This window comes from Papaver somniferum, unplaced genomic scaffold (assembly GCF_003573695.1).
Source record: "Papaver somniferum cultivar HN1 unplaced genomic scaffold, ASM357369v1 unplaced-scaffold_21, whole genome shotgun sequence".
NCBI classification, from domain to species: Eukaryota; Viridiplantae; Streptophyta; class Magnoliopsida; order Ranunculales; family Papaveraceae; genus Papaver; species Papaver somniferum.
In genome coordinates this window covers 3,564,631-3,585,498 of record NW_020631041.1, presented here as the reverse complement: position 1 = coordinate 3,585,498, position 20,868 = coordinate 3,564,631, and the positions used below count along the sequence as shown (strand labels likewise).

The 20,868-nt window shown below is 35.8% G+C and overlaps 2 protein-coding genes across 2 annotated transcripts; one reads left to right on the top strand and one right to left on the bottom strand.

Moving 5' to 3' along the window:
* Nucleotides 1-6,108: 6,108 nt before the first annotated feature.
* On the top strand, nucleotides 6,109-11,512 carry LOC113339449 (indole-3-acetic acid-amido synthetase GH3.6-like). The gene is made up of 3 exons (XM_026584719.1): nucleotides 6,109-6,491; nucleotides 9,874-10,844; nucleotides 10,929-11,512. Exons 1-3 carry the CDS (start codon nucleotides 6,109-6,111, stop codon nucleotides 11,510-11,512), a joined length of 1,938 nt encoding a protein of 645 aa, XP_026440504.1.
* A 1,034-nt stretch (nucleotides 11,513-12,546) lies between these two features.
* LOC113339903 (ABC transporter C family member 10-like) lies at nucleotides 12,547-18,574 on the bottom strand. Its single transcript, XM_026585125.1, has 11 exons — nucleotides 16,764-18,574; nucleotides 16,175-16,495; nucleotides 16,007-16,093; nucleotides 15,180-15,758; nucleotides 14,933-15,097; nucleotides 14,277-14,571; nucleotides 13,922-14,136; nucleotides 13,523-13,828; nucleotides 13,379-13,442; nucleotides 13,036-13,275; nucleotides 12,547-12,931 (listed from the first exon to the last, which is right to left on the bottom strand). Exons 1-11 carry the CDS (start codon nucleotides 18,135-18,137, stop codon nucleotides 12,819-12,821), a joined length of 3,759 nt encoding a protein of 1,252 aa, XP_026440910.1. The 5' UTR covers nucleotides 18,138-18,574; the 3' UTR covers nucleotides 12,547-12,818.
* Between the last annotated feature and the right edge of the window lie 2,294 nt (nucleotides 18,575-20,868).

Sequence of the window (20,868 nt, the reverse complement as noted above, 5' to 3'; positions counted from 1 at the left end):
ACAAATATGTGTGATTGAGTATAACCGCTCACAACTTGTTTGTGTTCTTGGTAGAACTATTCATAAAGGGCTGACTTATGTATTGGTATGACTTTTATTAGTGAAACTGATCTTAAGTAGTCACCTGAGATGGTATGATCGGGGTTGTGTTATGTCTGACCAAATTAAGGAAAGGGGAACTGATCCTAGTAAGAGGTGAAGTACATCACAAAGGGGAACCGATCCATGTATGAGCTTAAGCAAGGTTTATAGCAGAAAGGGGAACCGATCCTATGGACATGTGCAACACATATAACTTAGATACCATATATATGTGGGGAACCGATCCTAATACCTAGTAAACCGAATTTTGGAAAGCTAGTGTAACTATGCACAATACTCACATGGAGGTAGAACCGAAACTTGTTTTTGTAGAACCGTTAAACCCATGATTGTGGTTGAATGTTTGTTTGATCAATCACATAGTTCTTGAAAGTCAGATGAACCAATTCTAACATTGTTTGGAAGTGTGGAAAATCGGTTTCAAGGGTGTAAGTGTGAAAGAGAACTTACAAAGTATGGATATCGACATACTTTGAATACGTGTTGTGAATGTTTAGTTCTTTAATTGTTCAAACATATTCATTAATAGTAAAGGAAGAAAATCTCAGGATCGAAACATAAGTAAGTTAAGAATCTTTTAATTAAGGATATTAATTTCATTTTGTAGGGAAATACAAGAATTAGTAATGTGAATTTACTAATTAGATTTTACGTGAGATTTCGAACATTATTTTTAAACAGAGCATTTCCAGGAATTATGGAAACCGAATTTGTGCTTTAATGAATATCTTGACAATATTTTCGGTTTTGGAAATTCCTTGGTGTCCAAACTTCCTTGTCTATAAATACTTGAAGTTTGTCTTTCTAGCAAACTAATCCTTCGTAACAACAGACTTCCTCTTGTGTTGTTGTTACTGGTGTAGCCGCCTATTCGGAGAGGAGGGTAACCTAATTAGGCGAAATCTCTTACGGTCGCTCAGCTTAAAGTCTTCTTTGGGATTGAGAAGCTCTGGCGTGTACTGTTGGTGGGAAACTAGATATTTGGGGTTTATCTTTTGTTTCGATATATTTGATTCACTAACGGTGGTTGAAATCTGATTGCACCTAGTTTGTTTATGCTTGAGGATCTTCTCTTCTGATATAAGATTCACTCAAATTAGTTCAGAGTTTCGACAGGGATCTTTAGACTGTTGTTAGTTCTAAAGACAATCTTGTGATAATCTATTGTTAACAGACTCTGTTCTGTGCGTGATTGATCACAAGAGATTCAAGTGATTGTGTGAAGGTTTTTATTGAAGATTTAAGAAGATTTGAAGACAAAGAAGATATTGAAGATCTGACTTGGGTTTATAATATTTGGTGTACACAATACTTGTTTTGGTAAAAGAGGATCTAATTAATAATCGGTTTATCCTTGTGGTAGATTGGATTGATTAATTATGTAGATCGGCATCAACAGAATTCTTTGGATTGAGTGTTGTTGGCTTAATCTTAAACGATTACTTCGGTAATTGAACATTAGATAGATCTAAGGACCTGACGAAGGAGTTTATGTTAAGATAAACGGAAGAGCCTTTGTCCGACTCATACCACTTGGTTGAATAGAGTTGATACCAAACGGATTTGTTGCTCCTTTACTGTTTGGAATAGGAACCAAAGGAATTGTTCCAAGTACGTGACTTGTTTATAAGTTGGAGGCGTGGGAATACAGATGGAACTAGGTGAACTATTGGTTTAGTTGCGTTGTCTCAACTATACGAAGTTAGGTGTAATTTTTTGTAGCGGCTTAATCCTGAGAGTATTCAAATCTGGAGAAGGTCCCGGAGTTTTTCTGCATTTGCGGTTTCCTTGTTAACAAAATCTTGCTGTGTCATTTACTTTATATTTCCATATTATAATTGTTTTATTATAATTAAAGTAAATTACACAAACGTTAATTCCTATTTACTTGATAAGCAATCCTAATGTGTTTGGTTAAGTCCGAACCATTGTATCAAGTAAACATACTTTGTTGTTGCATTGTCTCGATATCGTATCCATAGATGATCACACAAAGTGTGAACCGATTAGTTGTATTGTCTCGACTCAGTCCATAGACAATCACTTTAGAGAAAGGACTTATAGGTAGGAAAAGTTTTAGATTATGGTATATTTGGGTACCTTCGTCTTTCCAGTAGGTGTTTTAAAATGCTTTCCAATGATACAAAGTTTACGAAAATCCATGGTATAGTTTGAGAGATAAATCATTTCGAAATTTTACAAATTATTATCCATAAGGGTATAATTGTAAAAAACACTTGAAAATACTCCTTCCCATTCCTTGCCTTAAGAATTGTGCAAACTTCAACTAAGCCATCTAATAGTGGGATGGAGGTAGTATTTATTAGTTTACTAGTATCATCTTCGAATACATGTATAACTTTTTTCAATAAATATTTTTATATCAAGTTTAATATTATATAAAAATTAGTTTTTCTCATATATAAAAATGGAAAAATGTTTTCTAATATAGTTGATAAATGATTAATTTATTTAAAAATATTATTTTTTTTAGAAATTTAGAAATTGAATTATTTAAAATAATAATTTATTTGTTTTTTATTTAAATAAATTATACTCATATTATTAATATACGTGTTTTTTAATATTAATTTAATAACAATGATATTATTACAATAATGAAGTTCTACAGACAATCAAGAGTTTCCCAAAAGGAACCTCTTGCGGAAGAGATGGCCTTCGGGCTCAACACCTCATCGACGCCATGAGCGGTATTGCGGTTGTTGTAGCTGGGGAGCTTTTAACATCAATCACCGGAGTAGTCAAACTTTGGTTATCAGGATAATGTCCAGATGTGTTGGGGGAATGCATTGCAAGCGCGCTATTGACACCTTTACTAAAACCTGGTGGCGGATTGAGACTCATCGCAGTGGGTACTATCTGGCGGCGACTATGCTCTAAGTTAGCTTCCACATCAGTATGCAAGGAAATGGCCAGTTATTTGGGCAACCACGAGTTTGGTGTTGGCATACCTTGTGGAGGTGAAGCAATCTTACATGCTTCCAATAAGCTTCTCGAGTTGAAAGGTACTCACAATAACTTGACCATGCTTCTCATAGACTTCACCAATACATTTAATTTGATTGATAGGTCTGTGTTAATTAGAGAGATCAGGGATAAATGTCCAAGTAAATCGCGATGGGTTGAGTTTTGTTACTCAAAACCTGCTCACCTTTGTTACAACGACTCAATCCTATCTTCATATAAAGGTATACAGCAAGGAGACCCCTTGGGTCCATTATTATTTGCCTTGCCATTGCATCCTTTGGTGAATAAGATTGCAGCAGAATGCACCCTTGACATGAACGCATGGTACTTGGACGACGACACCATAGTTGGTGACACCCTCGAAGTTGCAAAAGCTCTAGGCATAATCCGCAGGGAAGGACCAGCAAGAGGATTGTTCTTAAACATCCGTAAGACCGAAATCTTTTGGCCGATTGCTGACCCGAGATGTACCGAAACTGACCTCTTCCCTATGGAGATTAGCAGACCACTAGATGGTGTAAAATTACTTGATGGACCAGTGAGCCTTGACACATAATATTGCAGTAATATGGTGGTAAGTGGAGTACATAATACAATTCAACTTATGGATACTGTTAAGCGACTGCAAGACCCGCAGAGTGAACTGCTTCTCCTTCGTAGCTGTACCGGCGTCTCAAGATTATACTTTACTATACGCACAACCAGTCCTCATGCTCTACATGAAGCAATCACTCTTTTCGACGCCCACTTACATCAGTACCTGCGTCAACTTATAGTAGGTGATGGTGCAGGCTTTGGTGTTTTACAGCAGCGTCTCGTGACACTGCCTATTAGACATGGTGGGTTAGGTGTATGATAGACACATTTTTGTGTCTAATTTGTCTCGATTCTATATATTGATAGTGCTCATTTTTGTACTTATTATGGTGTTTTATGTGTGTGTAGGTATTTTTGGCTAATAAACATTTTTGGAAAAATCGGCTCGAAAAGTTGCGTGGGGCACCCTCGGAGGACACTTGCTATTCGGACCCCTCAAATGGATAAGGGGTGACTAATTACTAAGGGGCATCCATTTCCAGGCAGCTGCTAAAGGGAGACCAGCACAGGATAGGGGAGTGATCTTCTTCATTTGAATTTTGAATTTTGGAGGGAAAATAGGCACCAAATTAGGGTTGAAGAATTGAAGCTGTTCTATGGAGATTTAATGGCTGAAATCAAATGGGTTTATTCCTAAAGACTAAACAGGGATGGTAATGGTCTTAGTTTCACCCAGAATTGGCTGGATAATCGGCAAGAGATGAATCAAGTTTTATGGTTTTTGGCGGGAAAATTGTTCTTCACGTACAGAATTAGGGTTCGATTATTAAAAGTGTTCCAGGGAGATTCAATCACCAGAATTACTTTGAACGGGCCTGTTTGGGCTAAACAGGGATGGTATATGTCTTCTCATCGATCAGAATTGGCTGGATCATCGAGATGATGCAAAACAGGCCCATGGACTTTCATCGGAATTTCAGGCGAGACTAGGGCAAGTTTATGTCGGGTTTCTTCGTTGATTTGGAGTAGTAACAAACTGTTACGACAAAACAGGAGGGGTATATACATCATAATCGAAAAGGGAAGGGTATTGATTGGTTTTCGATAAAACAGAGGAGGTGGAAACATTTTAGGGTTTGCTGATAACTTGGGAAGATACGTGAACTATTAAGAGAGTATATGGACGTCTAGGATCATCTCCTATATTTACTTAAGAGAGTTTTAATCAAAACAGAGAAGACATATTCGGAAATATTCTATCTTAATTATGGAAGATACGTGACCAACATGAAGGAAAATATCTCTTTGCAGATTTACTATATCAATGAGAGAGATATCTACAGCAACAGACGGACGGACAACAAGGTAAGAAGTTATCCCAGAGAGTTATTTTCCGTGGAAAAGAAGAAAAATATCCCGTGGATTGTGGGTGAAGAAAACGGAGATTAACTCGAGTGATTTGGGGAACTGTTGAGTATATAAGGAGTTGGGATAGGTCAGAGAAGGGGAGTCGAGAGTTTGGGAACCTGAGGAGGGACAGAGCTGCTGCTGCTGCTGAAGAACACGAAGAACGGACGTCTGAAGACAGTCGTTCTTCAACAATGTTTACGACAAAGTTGTGGGGGTCGCAGCTGCAGTCTCAACAACACTTCATATATATCGTTCTTCTTGTAACAGTGAACAACGCCTTTGCAACAGTTATTTTTGTTGCGATTTTTCTGTTCAATTGTTTTACTCCCTTTTTAATCAACTTTTGAGATTTATACATGTATTTTGAGATAATGATTAATATGAGGAGCTAAACCTCAACACTGGGATGACGGAGGAAACCATATTTCACGCATATGGTAATTTTAATAATTCTTTATGAATTTTTTCACTTATTTTAATTGATTCATGATTTTCACTAATTAGTTGTGATTTCGTTTGATGGTGTATGCTTAGACGTAAGATCTTTTGATACACCATGCTTGTGATTTACATCTAAAGTTTTAAAAATCTAATTTTGGCAAAGAATAAGAGTGCATATTTTTAATATTTGAGCTATAATTGATTGGAGTTATTAATTGAGTCACATGAATGGAATTTGGTGGAATCCTGAATCTCAGTACCTCTCGATATTGTGACAGCTTTCCTTGTACATATTATATTAAGTCCAAAATCGAATCTCAACAAGTCCGAGAAACGAACACTTTACTTACCACTACAAAATTACATCAGTGTATACACAATGGATGACACATCAACCTACTGCTACCTAGCCTCCTATGCTCAAACTCAACATTTACAGGGACTCCTTTTGCCATCCACACCTAATCTTGAGAACAACAAGTGTTATCATGACGCCCTCCAGACATTTACTGATGCTTGTGATTTTTTTCCTTCGGAATTCGATATCAACAGTGATGCCCCCATTTTATGAAGTCATTGGCAGCTAGGTATTTTGATGTCATTACAAAGGAGTTGCCCCACGAGTATACTATGACAGAACGAGATGCAATACTATGGCAGTCTAACAAAGATGATCATGCTTTGGATTTCCTCAAGGACATACCCATCGATGGACTTATGCAAACACTTGGGCCCCGTCCATTTCGCTCTGTTCTCCAATATTGTTTGGGCATACCCATGTTTCCAGAGGATAGTCTATGCTCAAGCTGTAATAATTTCATGGACATTTTTGGCGACCATGCGCTCCATTGTGCCAAAGATGTTGGCCAGAAGTACCGCCACGACTTAGTTAACGATGTTTTTGCCGACATTTGTTATAAAGCAGGTGTTGCATCACGTAGAGAGGCGTCTTTGGGCTTTGGTGGTTCCAAACATGCAGAATCCTTGTTCTCAGCTGGGAAAACGGCAAAGATGTGTGCTTTGATGTCACTGTGGTCTCACCTTTCACAAGTGCGAGAACTTCCAACTTTACACCAGGCCGTGTCATTTCGTCCGCTATCGCCTGCAAGAGGAGAAAATATTTGGATCAATGCTTAGCACATGGATATGAGTCCGGCGTTTTTGCCTTCACTACCTTAGGCGAATTAGGGGAAGAGACGTGCGTCTTTTTGAAAAGGTTGCAGAATTGTCTAGCTAGTCAGGATGTAAACCGAAAGATATGTGGTTCTTTGTTCCATAGGATAAGAATTACTGTTCAGAAAGGTGTGGGTGCCCAGCTTGTAGCCCGACTACCCTCTACCGATGTGTAAATATTATTTTACTAAACAATTAAAAAATATTATTAATATTATGAATATTATGATTTTAAATATTATTAATAATAATCTAATAGTATTTTATTTATACTATTATTATATAATATTTTTAATAAATAAATTTTAATATTTTAATATTAGATAAATTAGTTTTAATATATTTTAATATTAAATATATAATATTTAAGTAATTTTTTATATAAATGAATTTTAAAAATATTAAAATAATGTAATTATCAATTTCCTTCATAACCATGCCAAACACGTCAATTTGGAAGGATAAAATTCATTTTCAAGGTAGTTTGAATTTTAGGTAGTTGGAACTCCCTAGAATTCAAACTCCTTTCATGCAAAACGCAGCCTTAACTAGGTTTTAGTAACATGCAATCACTCAAAAATTGAAAACTTTGAAATCAAATATTTTCGGGTTTATCAGAATCGGTTAACGTTAATGTGTATGTGATCCGATTGCAGATAGTAACGGTTTATGTTCATGCGCACAAAGACCGATTGTCCTTGATTTGTTTTCTGGTTCGAGAAATTTGAACCAGAATCGGATTACATCAGCACTTATAAAAACCGATTGTTGATGTATAATGCTAGAATCAGATTTTATATGTGTGTCGAGTAAACCGATTGTTGTAAAAAAAGTTCACAATTTTTTTTTTTATCTTTTTTTTGTTAGAATAGGATTATATGAGCACTTTTATAAACCGATTCCTGTTATGCAATGGCAATAATCGGTTTTTATGTGTGCATCGTGTAAACCGATTCTGGCTATACCCGAATTAAAAATGAGTATTAGTATGATTTTACACAATTTCAAAACGAGTATGATTTCATATTCGATCTCAAAATGAGTATGAAATTTATATGCGAACTGAAATCGAGTATGAAATCATACTATCTTCAGATCGAGTATGATTTAAATTATGTTTGATTTTTTTTTTCAAAAATCGGTTTTCTATGTACATGTGTAAAAACCGATTTTGAGTTTTTTTTTTGTGAATTGAAAAAATGAACCCAAAATCGGTTTACGAGAGCATGAACGTATACCGATTCTGGTTTGATTTTTTTCAAAAAAAATAAATAAATAATGTTTCGATGATGGATCAAGATTAGTTGATTTCTAATTTAATTTCACTAAACATCAATTAATCACCCCGATTAACACAAATTAATTAAAAATAAATTAGCCATTATGTAAAATAGTTAGATAAGGGGTGTTCTATTTTACTTTTTAATGACCCTTTATTGTCTTGTAGAGTCACTATCAATTTATTTATTTTTAAATTCAGTTTGTAAGTCATTATAATTTCATGGTGATTCAGCTTTAGTGTTAGCTTCAGTCGAATCAATTTTTAGATTCAGCTGAATCAATATCAATTCTTTTTTATAAGATATGCTCAATATAAACTACTGTCCATCAATTTTATCAATTGACTTTTGAAGAAAGTGGTTTTTTTAAAGAATTCAACGTGTGTCAGAAACAATCGGTTTGAGAAAAACCCCTTCTAGATTAGAGCTGATGAACACAGTCATTTTTAGCGATATTACTTCTTGTCCTGACAGTGGTTTAACTTCCATTTTCCACTAGTGAATGTTTATTACCCCAAAACACCTACGAACACTTAATTAACACAATCCAATTATACAGAATTGGGGTAAATAAGACACATAAATGCATCTATCAGACAACATGTACAAGATCTTAAAGCCAAATACAAAACCATGGAACTCTTCTCTCTGTTGGGTTGAATAGAAATAAATTAAGCACCATAATCATAGGTTTAAAGGAATAAAGCACCACAATCACAAAAATAAGCACCGCACTCGGCATTGATGTTGAACCATATTTAATGATGATTTTATAGTCGGCATGCTCGATAAAAAATACTGTATGCCGACTGTGATTGTAAGAAAATTTTAGTTTAACATCCTCTCTGCCAAATATAAAGGAACATTCGGGATAAATTCGAAGATATTCATTGTCCCATTGCTTTATATCTTCGAAAATGCGGACTGCCTTTGGATATTGGGAGAATACCAAACATCGGCATTGTTTAAAGATAAATCTAATATGGATTTCTTTTAATTGGTATTGCATTCATCCTAAAACAATGCCGACTGTGACTCTGAAAATGCAAAAATCAGACACACAAAACTCAACTCTAACACACTAAATCAATTGGTAGTCATTATAATCAATATAAGCACCTTCTATTTGGTAAGATGAGATTCCCCAACATCAAACTCATATCTAGAATCTTTCATATCACTTAAATTTCCCAAAATCCTTTTTCTTCGTCCGGATCCAGAACTCAAATTATAAAATCAAAATCTAAGCTCAATCTTAATATACATCGGGTATTCAAGGGTAATTTAGACATACCAAATTTATTTGGATAAGTCTATTTCATCGATTTCACTAAGTCAAATGTTCTTTGTCCGATTTACTTGCTAAAACAAACATTGGTGGTAAACAATGTCGAGCATCCGGAAGATCGTTTCAATAAATTTCTTCTTATATTAAAAAAAAAAAAAAAATGACATCTGCAATATCTTTTTTCCTCAAAATAGTTATTTGGGATCATACTTTTTTAAGCAAAAACTAGAGATCTGGGCCTCTGTCACATTTTCATATGCCACTGCCAAGTTCTAACAGGTTGGATGCACGTTTTTCATTAAAGCTGCAAAATCCAAACTAGCCAACATTTTATAATGCATCATGACATTCATATATATCATATTAAATCAAGCACATGTCCCCGATCACGGTTGTATTTGTATGCACGTAGCAGGTTTAGGTTGTCGATGCATTAAACAAAATAGTTCAAATCAAAATCAAAATCTAAGATAGGGCGAATCTTTTTTTTATTGAGATTGATGTATCTAATGGAGATACTTCGGCAATCCTATGTGGCCGTCCGATTACACATTTCGCCCTCAGGTCAGTTCTAGTATTCTTAATTTTCTCCCATTTTTTTTTTTGCATGTTAAAAAATTGGTTTGTTTTGCGTCTGGATCTTTGACTCGGAAGAAAAGTGAAATGTGAATTTTTTATTTTTATTTTTTTTTGTTTCAGCTCTGGAACTTCAGGTGGCGAAAGGAAAATATTTCCACGTTTTGAGGAAGAAACGGAACGCATACGTCTTGGTAGATGTCTTGTAGCACCGGTGGTTAACAAGTACATAACTGGTATGGATAAAGGAAAAGCTATGATTTTTATGTTTTCAAAAGAGAATGCTTATACTCCTGCAGGACTACCATTTAATTCAAGTTTAACCCTTAATTATGAGAGTTCACAATTTAAGAATAGATCTTACGATCCATCAGAAGATTATACTAGTCCTGATGAAACCATTCTTTGCAAGGATTTTTATCAAAGTACGTATTCTCAAGTTCTTTGTGGACTCTATCAAAGCAAACTAGTTGTCCGTGTTGGATCTGTTTTCATTTATGGGTTACTTAGGGTTATACTTTTCATTCAAAAACACTGGTCTTTACTTTGTAATGACATCCGGACGGGAACTATTAATACCCAGATTATCAAGGATGTATCAGTACAAGAAGCTGTCAAGAAAATACTAGTAAAACCAGATCCTGAACTCGCTGATTTTATCGAGATTGAGTGCATCAGATATGAGTCATGGAAAGGTATTATATCTAGGTTATGGCCTAATGCCAAGTACATTGATGCTATCATAACAGGGTCTATGTCTCAGCATATTCCCTCAGTCGACTTTTACAGTAATAGTCTCCCACTGGTTTCTGCAAGGTATATATGTTCGGAATGCTTCTTAGGTATAAACCTTAACCCTCTTTGCAAACCAAATGAAGTTGCTTATACCTTTCTCCCTAACATGGCCTATTTCGAGTTCTTGCCAATACTTGATGCGAATCACCAGAAGAACAGCAACCAACAGGAGCAACCTGATGCACAAAAGCTAGCTGAATTATCCAACGTTAAGCTCGGACATGAATACGAAGTCTTCGTCACCACCTATACAGGTAAATATACGTGTGTCGGTTATATTTCACAATCTAACGAATGATTCAATTTTAATTGCAGAAATATCATCGATTCATGTGCAGGACTTTATCGGTATGGAATCGGAGACGTGCTAAGAGTCGTTGGTTTCAAAAACACTGCTCCACAATTCCAATTCATATGCCGAAAGAAAGTACTTCTGAGCATTGATTGTGAGAAGACGAGCGAACTGGAGCTTGACAATGCTGTTCAAAATGCAGTAAAGCATCTCAAATCCACGTTTGAAATATCCCTTGTCGATTACACCAGTTATGCCGATACAACAAGTACTAGCAATCATGGCCACTATGTTATCTTCTGGGAGCTTCGACATCACAACTCCAACGTTAATAAAATTTCAACTGTTTCTATTAGGTCGATGTTAGAAGAATGTTGCTTCAAAATCGAAGAGTCATTAAGCTCTGAATACAAGGAAAATCGTGCACTAGACAAATCAATTGGACCTCTAGAGATAAAGATAGTTGAGACAGGAACTTTTGATAAATTGATGGATTGTGCAGTTAGCCAGGGTACGTCGGTTAGCCAGTACAAAACTCCGCGGTGCATGAAAAATGTCGAGCTTCTAAACTCTTGTGTTGTTTCGAATTATTTTAGTCGGGAGTCCCCACATTATGCTCCTGGTTTGTGATAAATAAAAACCAATATATCGCAAGAAAACTTCTCTTCTTTTTATTCCAAGTATTTTTTTTCGGTTCAAAATGCAATAAAAATCATCTTGCCTTGGAAATTAAGTGAATAGGCACTCCTTCGCAAGGGGCTGCAAAAGTGGCTGCCTCTTTATTGTCGAATTCTTGTTTCAACATCTTGCCTTGAGCTGAAAGCCTGAAACTCCGCCGTCAGGTCTCTAAAATTGTGTCTTCTTTCGAGTATCTAGTAGATTTCATGTAATAGGAATAAACATATCACGATACAATTCTATTAGCTTATTGTAATAGAAATAAATTTATTTCGAGTATCAAAATGCAACACACTGTCATTCTGCATTTTTGTTATGGTTGGCGCGTGAAGAAGCAACTAAGGATACGTGGGTGCAAATGTGTCCATTTGCCATCTAGCTACCAAGGGTTTCGTATAAATTCTTTACAGAAAACGCCTTAGAGCCGGAACAGGCCTATAGAGAGGCTAACCTGGGCTGCGTCACTGATTTTGCACAATTTTCTCTTTTTTAACTAACAGCTAACACTCCTTTTTCAACATTTTACCTTGAGCTGAAAGCATGAAACTCCATTGTTAAGGAGTAGCATTTCCCAAAATTAAAATTGTGTCTTCTAATCTAAAATAGAGTTCATAATACATTAATAGAAATAAATGACCTGCCTCGCTTACCTTACCTTTCCTGCGGTATACTTAAAATATCAATACAATCTTATTACTCTTATTGAATCAATAAAGCTTATGTTAAAGTCTGCGGGCATCCAACTCAAAACCAATTGGCAATCAGTGGAGAGGCCCTACGAAATTATAAATCGCGGGATCTTAGATTGCCCAACAATGTGGGACAAATAATCTCAACACGCCCCCTCACGTGTAGCCTCGTTGGGTCTAACACGTGGACAATTAAATCGGATGACGCGGAGTAAAGACGTGGTCAAAGACTCGTAAATCGGGTGACGCGGAGTAAAGACGCGGTCAAAAACTCGTCGCAAATAGCCTGCTCTGATACCATGTTAAAGTCTGCGGGCATCCAACTCAAAACCAATTGGCAATCAGTGGAGAGGCCCTACGAAATTATAAATCGCGGGATCTTAGATTGCCCAACAATGTGGGACTAATAATCTCAACAGCTTACGTTACAAGCACAAATTCTCTGCCGCTTACCTGGGATCAGACACTTACATTCTAATAGTCCTACATGGGCTAGCTATCAGCCAAGTTTCCAAGATTTTTCGATAAAAAGGTACACTTGCAACATTTTTGGAATTGGTGATAGCACATTATCTTGAATCTGCAGAGTGAATGTGAGACCAGTACTCTTTCACAAGTTGCCCAAATAGCGAACCTTCCATCTTCATCAACTTCATTGGTTCATCATACTCCATAATTTTCCCTGCAAAACAACACGGTTATACCGATCAGTTTAAAGCACCGCAAATATAAGAAAAGCATGCAAGGAAGTAGTGAATCATAGAACTTGATATATAGAGAACTTACCATCACTAAGCACAAGCACCATTGAACTGTCCATAATGGTAGGTATTCTGTGTGCTACTGTGATAACTGTGCATTTTTTGAATTCTGTCCGTATGGTTTGTTGGAGAATGGCGTCTGTTGTGTTGTCTATTGAAGCAGTAGCTTCATCAAGCACTAATATCTGGCTTCCCCTTAACAATGCGCGCCCCAAGCAAAATAACTGACGTTGTCCCATGCTCCAGTTCACACCATCTTGTTGAACTAAGAAAATATTTCAAAAGACTTTAAAAATAAATCGAAGCAAAATAGAAGAATTGTCCGGGAAAAAAAAAAAACTTTATGCTGGTGAAACTACAGCATTTACCTGAACTATCTAGACCTTCTTCTTTCTCTTGTACTGTCTCCCTAAGCTGGCATTTTGCAAGAACCTTCAAATATGCATGGAAAGATCCCATTAGTCATAAATAGCATATAGAACTGCTTTTCCAATAGAAATAACAAAACGTACCTCCCAAATTTCCTGGTCTGTATGTTGGGAAAGGGGGTCCAGATTGTATCTGACAGTTCCGTTGAAGAGTGTAGGATCCTGGGGTATGATACCTAAGCGTGATCTTAGGTCATGAAGCCCTATTGTTGAGATGTCAACCCCATCAATAATGATTTTTCCCTCTATCGGTTCAACGAGTCGAAAGAGAGCACCAATTAGAGTCGACTTCCCGCTGCCAGTTCTACCAACGATCCCAATCTTGTGACCACCTTCAAATGTGCAACTAATCCCATGAAGAACAATCGGAGTATTGAGCCTATACCTTATCTGGTTTACATTTAGTGTCTCAGTATACAAATGAATCTTTAAAAGACAAGAATTTGGAAATTAAACATAACAATCACATTGTTTTACTTGTACCTTCAAATCACGGATCTCCACTCTACCTATAGCAGGCCAACTAGGGAGGGGCCGATTTTCTTCAATGACTTCTGAGGCTTCACTGGGAATCTGCATGTACTGGTTTAGCCTTTCTACAGATATGATATCATTTGCTAGTGTGCACTTCATTTGAACAGAAAAAACAAGATGCATATTCAATGAAAGACCAAAAGCCAGTGTCATCCCAATATATCCTGCCATAAGAAAGATCGGTAACCCAAGCATATTCATTAGCAGAATTCCTTCAGAAGAATGAGTAACTGATTAGTCAGTTTGTATTTTATTTGAATGGCAATCCTGTTGAAAATTGGTGTAAGAGGGAACATAGACCTACCAGAACCAAAAGTTTTTGCAGGAAGCAAAACCATTACAAGGGCTGAGGAACAGAGGATAATGGCACAAAGTGTTTCCAAACGTTGGATCAACCACTCATTTGCAGAAAAGATGTGAAATGAAGAACTAGCATTTCTGTCGATAAGATAAAGATTTTCGGTGATGAATCGATCTTCCACTCCAAATGCCCTAATTGTCATTGCTCCTGTTATGGATTCGCCTAGATGGCTTGCTATCATAGACTTGGATGTTCCATTGATTCGCATGAACTCATTTGCAGAAGCAGAGTAGTACCTCTAATGGGTTTAAGGACATAATTCCACAGGGTTACTTGTCTAGAAAGAAAAAAATAATCAAATGAAAGCAAACTACTACCTTCTCAAATTTAGAAAAGCAGAGTAAAATCTTTCCCCTATCTCATACTCAAGTTGCATAAAAATTGTCTGTTACTAAGAATTTTATGCCTTCGACATAAATCTATAAAAGTCAAGCTCTTTACACAACAACACCAATGACATACCAATGTTAGAGTAACAGTTTGTGGTATAGTGCTACCAAATGCCAGGTTTTAATAAGTTCATATAGTGTATAGTGTTATGGATGGCGATGTAATTATGACCACAAAGATCAATGACAAGACAATTGTTGGATATTTACCTGTACAAGAATCACCATATAGACCATTGGTACGGTGACAAACACAACTTGCCAAGTAATAACAGCTAGAACTCCAAGATAGGCTGCAGTAGTAATGGCACCCATAACAGCTTTGACAAAATTGGATGCGAGATCTAGGTCTACAATACTCAAATCTGATGAAACCTACATCAAAAACATAGAAAGATTAAGCTTGTGGAATTCTACAACAAAAACAAAATTCATTATTAACTTTGGGGTCACCTACCCGACTTAGTATCCTTCCCAAAGGAGTAGACTCATAGAAAGCGGTCGGTGCATGGAAAAGAGAGCTCAATAACTGTTCAAATATTGACTCTGAAGCCTTCATACCTAAAGCAACTGTAGCAAGAGACCGAAAGAGCGTAAAGAACATAGAACTACATCCAATTAGAGAGAATGTCAGGACCAGCCGCAATTTGCTGACTTCTGGATTCTGAACATTAGCAGCCATCCAGTAGTTCTGTAGTATTTGAAAAGCCAAAAAGATGATTTGACTTATAATAGCTATAGAGAAGTAAAAGAATCCTTTATTCTGATTCAAATATTGTAGATATGGCTTCCACCTAGTGTCTCCAGTTTCTCTCTCTTCTTGTTCGATCAGCTGATGCTCTACTGATCCAATTAGTTGATCCCTGCAATAAATTTTCTCTGTATCCTCCGAAAAGATTCCAGATTTATCAGGAGAAGCACCAATTTCGGAAGTATCTGTATCTTTGTGTGCTTTAAAAAGATCATGAAATGCTCGATTAGAAGACAGCATCAGATGATATGGAGCCGCATGCTGGATTTCCCCATCTGCCATCAACTGTCATGAGGAGAAACAACATATAATGATCATACTATTGAGTACACAGCTAGTTACTCCTACTGTCCTTCGGCAAAGAAGATGAATATTCTTCACAGAGACTTCAGAGTTATTTGTATCTTGCTTTCAGTATGCAAATTAATATACTCTTGCATCTTCATTAGCATTGTTGGATGATTTTGATGCAGTTTACAAACTTAAAAATAAAGAATTATGCAAGTTGAAATGGATTTAACGTATAAACTAACCAAAATAGAATCAAATGCTTGGAGGAAATCTACTTGGTGAGTAACAAGTAAGACCGTCTTCCCTGATAGAGCTCCCATTATGTATTCCTGATAAAACAGAGTAAGACTTCAGTAAAATACAAATAAAAAACATACGATACTGCATGTAGGAAGAAATTGCGAGCTCACATTGAATATGTTACCGGCAGTATCAGCATCAACTGCACTAAATGGATCATCTAAAAGATATATATCAGCATCCTGATACAATGCACGAGCAAGTTGAATGCGCTGCTTCTGACCACCACTTAAATTAATTCCTCTTTCTCCTATTTCAGTAAGATCACCATAAGGTAGCATTTCAAGGTCTTTTACCAGCGAACACTTTTCTATTGTTTCTTGATATTTTTGCTTATCCATGGCACAGCCAAACAGAATATTATCTTGTATACTTCCTGACTGAATCCATGCCATCTGAGAAACATACGCAATCTTTCCATAAGCTTGAACCTGTAACATGAAAGGGCGAAATGAAAAAACATGGGTCATGAGTATCTTACTACTATTCAAGTTTTTGAAGTGAGAATGGATGTAATGTACTCGTGCTATGCTTCTTATGTGGTAACTCATGATATTTCTTGGATACTCAAGAGACTTGTAAAGGAAAATTAATCTAACAAACAGATGTTAATTATAAGGATTTTTCTTGGATACTCAAAATCTCAAAGGATTGACATCCCAATAGAACAAATAACTTAAATGAATGATAACAACTCACCGTTCCATCCAGCTTAGGAACTTCTCCAAGAATTGCAGCTAAAAGGGTTGATTTACCTGCACCAACTTCTCCACAGATAGCCACTTTCTCACCAGATTTAACCTCAAGGTTCACACTCTTTAAGTTGAGTATTGACGGATTCCCTTCCCATGAAAAATTACCTGAACTGATGGAAATGCCGTGCTTATGGTGCTCCGTACATTCCATGTGCCTGAATTTTTCACAGTCTAACTCCTCTGCAGCAAGAAAAATCGTAATCCGCCTGAACGCAACTTTTGCATGAATGGTCATTGCAATAATATCTGGAGTCAGCATGACAGGTTCCTGCAAGACCCGCAGCGTTGCTAGAAAAGTGAAGACATTACCAGGATTGAGAGGAACCCTTGTGAAGTAACAAGTCACAAAAGTTGCAGAAGAAACCAATATAGGTGAGATCCAAAACAGAAATGTATTATATCCTTTCATTCGCTGAGCAGATTCCAAAAACTTGACCTCCTCTTTCCTTAGTCTATCTATAACAGATTTGAAATACATCTCCCAAGCATAAAGCTTTAAAATCTTTATGTTGAGAATAGCTTCTGATATAGCCTTAAGCCTTTTATCTTGCGCTATTACAAGCTTACTCTGAAATTTATGCTGTAATTTAGCCAAGGGAGTGTTGCATATCACAGAGAGTACTATAACAACCAAGGCTGCAAACGATGCAACCCCTACTGCACGGAAAAGAATTGCTAATCCAAGACATATTTGTAGGCATGCTGCCCATGTTTGATGCAACCAAAAAGGGAATTCCCCAACTCGATAACAATCTACAGTAACATAGTTGATTATTTCACCAGCTGAAAGCATTGTCTTAGCAGCACTAGAAACCCTGAGTTGTTTTTTATAAATAGCTGCTGAGAGCAAAGACCTCACTTCAATTCCCATTGATCTACATCGAAAGAACCACTGTCGCTGAGAAAGGGACTCGGTGAATTTTGTGAAGAGCAGTAGTATAACTAGTACATATCCCTCATGTTTAAAGGATTCTTTACCCTCTGCAACGTCAATGAAAGCACCAAGAAATAATGGACTTGCTGAAAGAGTTATTGTGTTGAAAAGAGCAAAGAAGCCAGAAATTAAGATCTCTTTCCAATAACATAAAATGATTGCCCATAAAATTGACGGTTCAGTTTGCTTTTGTTTCTTCAGCTGTTCCATAAACATTAAGTAACATGTTTCTGCTCTATTCTTCTTTCTTAACATGGGTATATCATCATCTTCGAGTGCCTTTTTCTTACCCTTTTTCATCAACGGATTCAGCCACCAAAAAGATAATTTGCTAAGAAACCCAGCTTTTGCAAAAGGAGTCTCACTCTTAATATGGTTATCCATACTTTTGCTTACCTAGTTGAAGTGTATAATTTTCACCTTTTAAGGTTTTGCAAAGAGCATTTCCTTAAGTGATTGATACTTGTTCTCTTCTTTTTCGGTGCTTAAAGTATTTTCATTATAATGCATGATATGAAACAAATTATGTCAAAGTCATTATTTGTCAGCAAAATAAAAAAATGCAATCTAAAAGACTTTTAGTTTTAAGGTCTATAAAAGAAATCGAATCTACAGGGTGGGACTAGTATGATATTCTTTCTTGAGGTGGACGGCTGGCCAAAACATACAAAACAACAAATCTGGAAACAGTGAATCTAGCTAGTAAGAACCCATCATGTTTAAAAGATTCATTAACTTGCACAACGTCAATGACGTCCCTAAAAAACAATGGACTTGCTAAAACAGCTGAGACATCAAACGATTGCCTGTAAAAACGATGGTTTTCTTTGCTTATGTATATCAGTGTCTCCATGTTTCAGCTAAATCTGTCTTTTGCTAAAATATTTCAAGGATTTTCTTCGTACCCTTATTATCAATGGATTTCTACTATCTATATTTCTGTTTCTAGCTAATTTCAGGATTACACTATCACCATTTAGAGTTCACTAACTGGAATGCACCTTGTACTCTCATAACAATAATGGAATGCACATGGTAGGAATAATGACAAAATACTTAACAATTTAACACAACATAAGAAACCAGACATGCACTAAGATACCTCTTAGACTTGAGCTACATATGTATGAACATGAGCCGACCACCGCTCCACACTTCACATTAAAAGATGCTGTAATATGTGTACGAAGCTGGCATTTCGATCAAACTGAATGTCGAAATCTTGTCTTTTCTTCCAAGTTGTAGTGATGAATCATTCAAACACCGCACAACTCTGAAGAGTCATATATGAAACCAGAGTACATATGTATCCATCGGGGTAACTCGAGCCAATGCTGTATGTGATTGAACCTAACTTGGGAAACAATTTGTATAGCTGATTCAAGAACAACCAATATGATTTGGTTTTGAGCTTTTGTCGAACACTTAAACGGCATTGTTTTGTTCCCAAAGACAACAGATATTTAGAAATGGAAGAAGGAAATCTGGGAATGTAAAATTGAAACAAAAATTTCCTTAAAGTCATTCAACAACAATAACAATGCTCATGAAAATTGTTTGCTTCAATTTTACATTCCCAAAATTTGGTTTTAAATTAAATAGTTCAAAATTCTTTAAAGGGTGTTGTGGCAATTTTTGTTTCAATTTTTGCACATACGGCTAAAACGGGTAAAATGCTGGTAGAACTAGGTTTTGCTGTGGCAATTCTTTAAAGGAAATCCTCCATCAACATAAAACCCCAGCCCCAACGGAACCGAAATAATGCTCTTGATACAGAAGATACATAATTATTTTCCTTTTTAATAAAGACTTCTCTTAAACATAGCCCATTCTATTTATAACCCCATTCTTTTTACATTTTATTAACGATAACCCATTTCATAGCCCATACAAGTTTACCATGGATTCATAACACGAACTTATTGAGTTACCTGGATGTTGATTTCTGAACTAATTAGCTTACCAACTCAATGACTTGGTGACTGGCGTACCTAGTTCATGGGCTATGGATATGAATTGAAAAAGGTAAAACTTAGAATGTCGGTCAAAATATACTGACCAAAATAAAATAGGGTATGGTTAATAAAAGTGTGGGCTATGTTTAAGAGAAGCCTTAATAAAAATTACTCCTTTGTCCTTTATATGACGTAATTTCTATTTTGGGATGTCCCTTTTTATCTGTCAGCTTCATTTATAGACATATTTTTCGCTTAAACTATCAAATCTACTCTTTATTTTTTATAATCGTAAAATCATTTTTAATATCAAAATCTTAAATAATATCACCATATATAAGGAAAAAACTTATTCAATATCTTTGTATTAATTATCATTCCCTTTTTAAATAAAAACTTTTATGGATAGTTATAAAATTACTAATAAGCATCTACTCATTCTTACATAGCCTTTTCATCGGTCTTCATCTCTTTTTCTTGAAACACTACGGAAGAACATAAGTTAGACAATATAATTCTTTCAAATTTCCATGGTTGAATATATATATCTAAAAAGGAAATAATCTACAATTTTGCTTTTCAATTTTTTTTCCCTCTCAAATAAAAATTCCAAAGACTTAAAGTTTTAGTGCGGGAAACCAAAATCAAATGGAGAAAAATAAATTTCTTAAATTGTAGATTCCATAATAAAAACAATATAAGTTTTCTTTTATTTTCTTAAAATATTTTCTAAAATAATAATACTATCCAATTTATAGTTTTTAACACCAATAGTTTATTTTTGGTAATAATATAACATTAAATAGGCTAGTCATGATATTTTATAGGATTTCCTTAATATCATGACAAAATCAATTAGAACTCTTAATTTAGGACGGAGGGAGTATTAACGCCGTGAATTGAGTGAAAAACAGTAAAAAAATAAAGAGATACGTGTCCGTTTTTTACTTATCTAGATAGGGACACAGTGGATTTTGGAGACGGAGGATCCCAAACCCTTACTATGTGGATTAAGAGATTAACATTTACTAGTTCACTGGGAAAATAATTTGTCAGACCCGAAAGAATAATCAATCAATCTTGAAGAATAAATCAATGAACCAAAGAACAATTTCTTCTTAAACTTCGACCATATAAGGAAAAAATTATGAAGACTTATA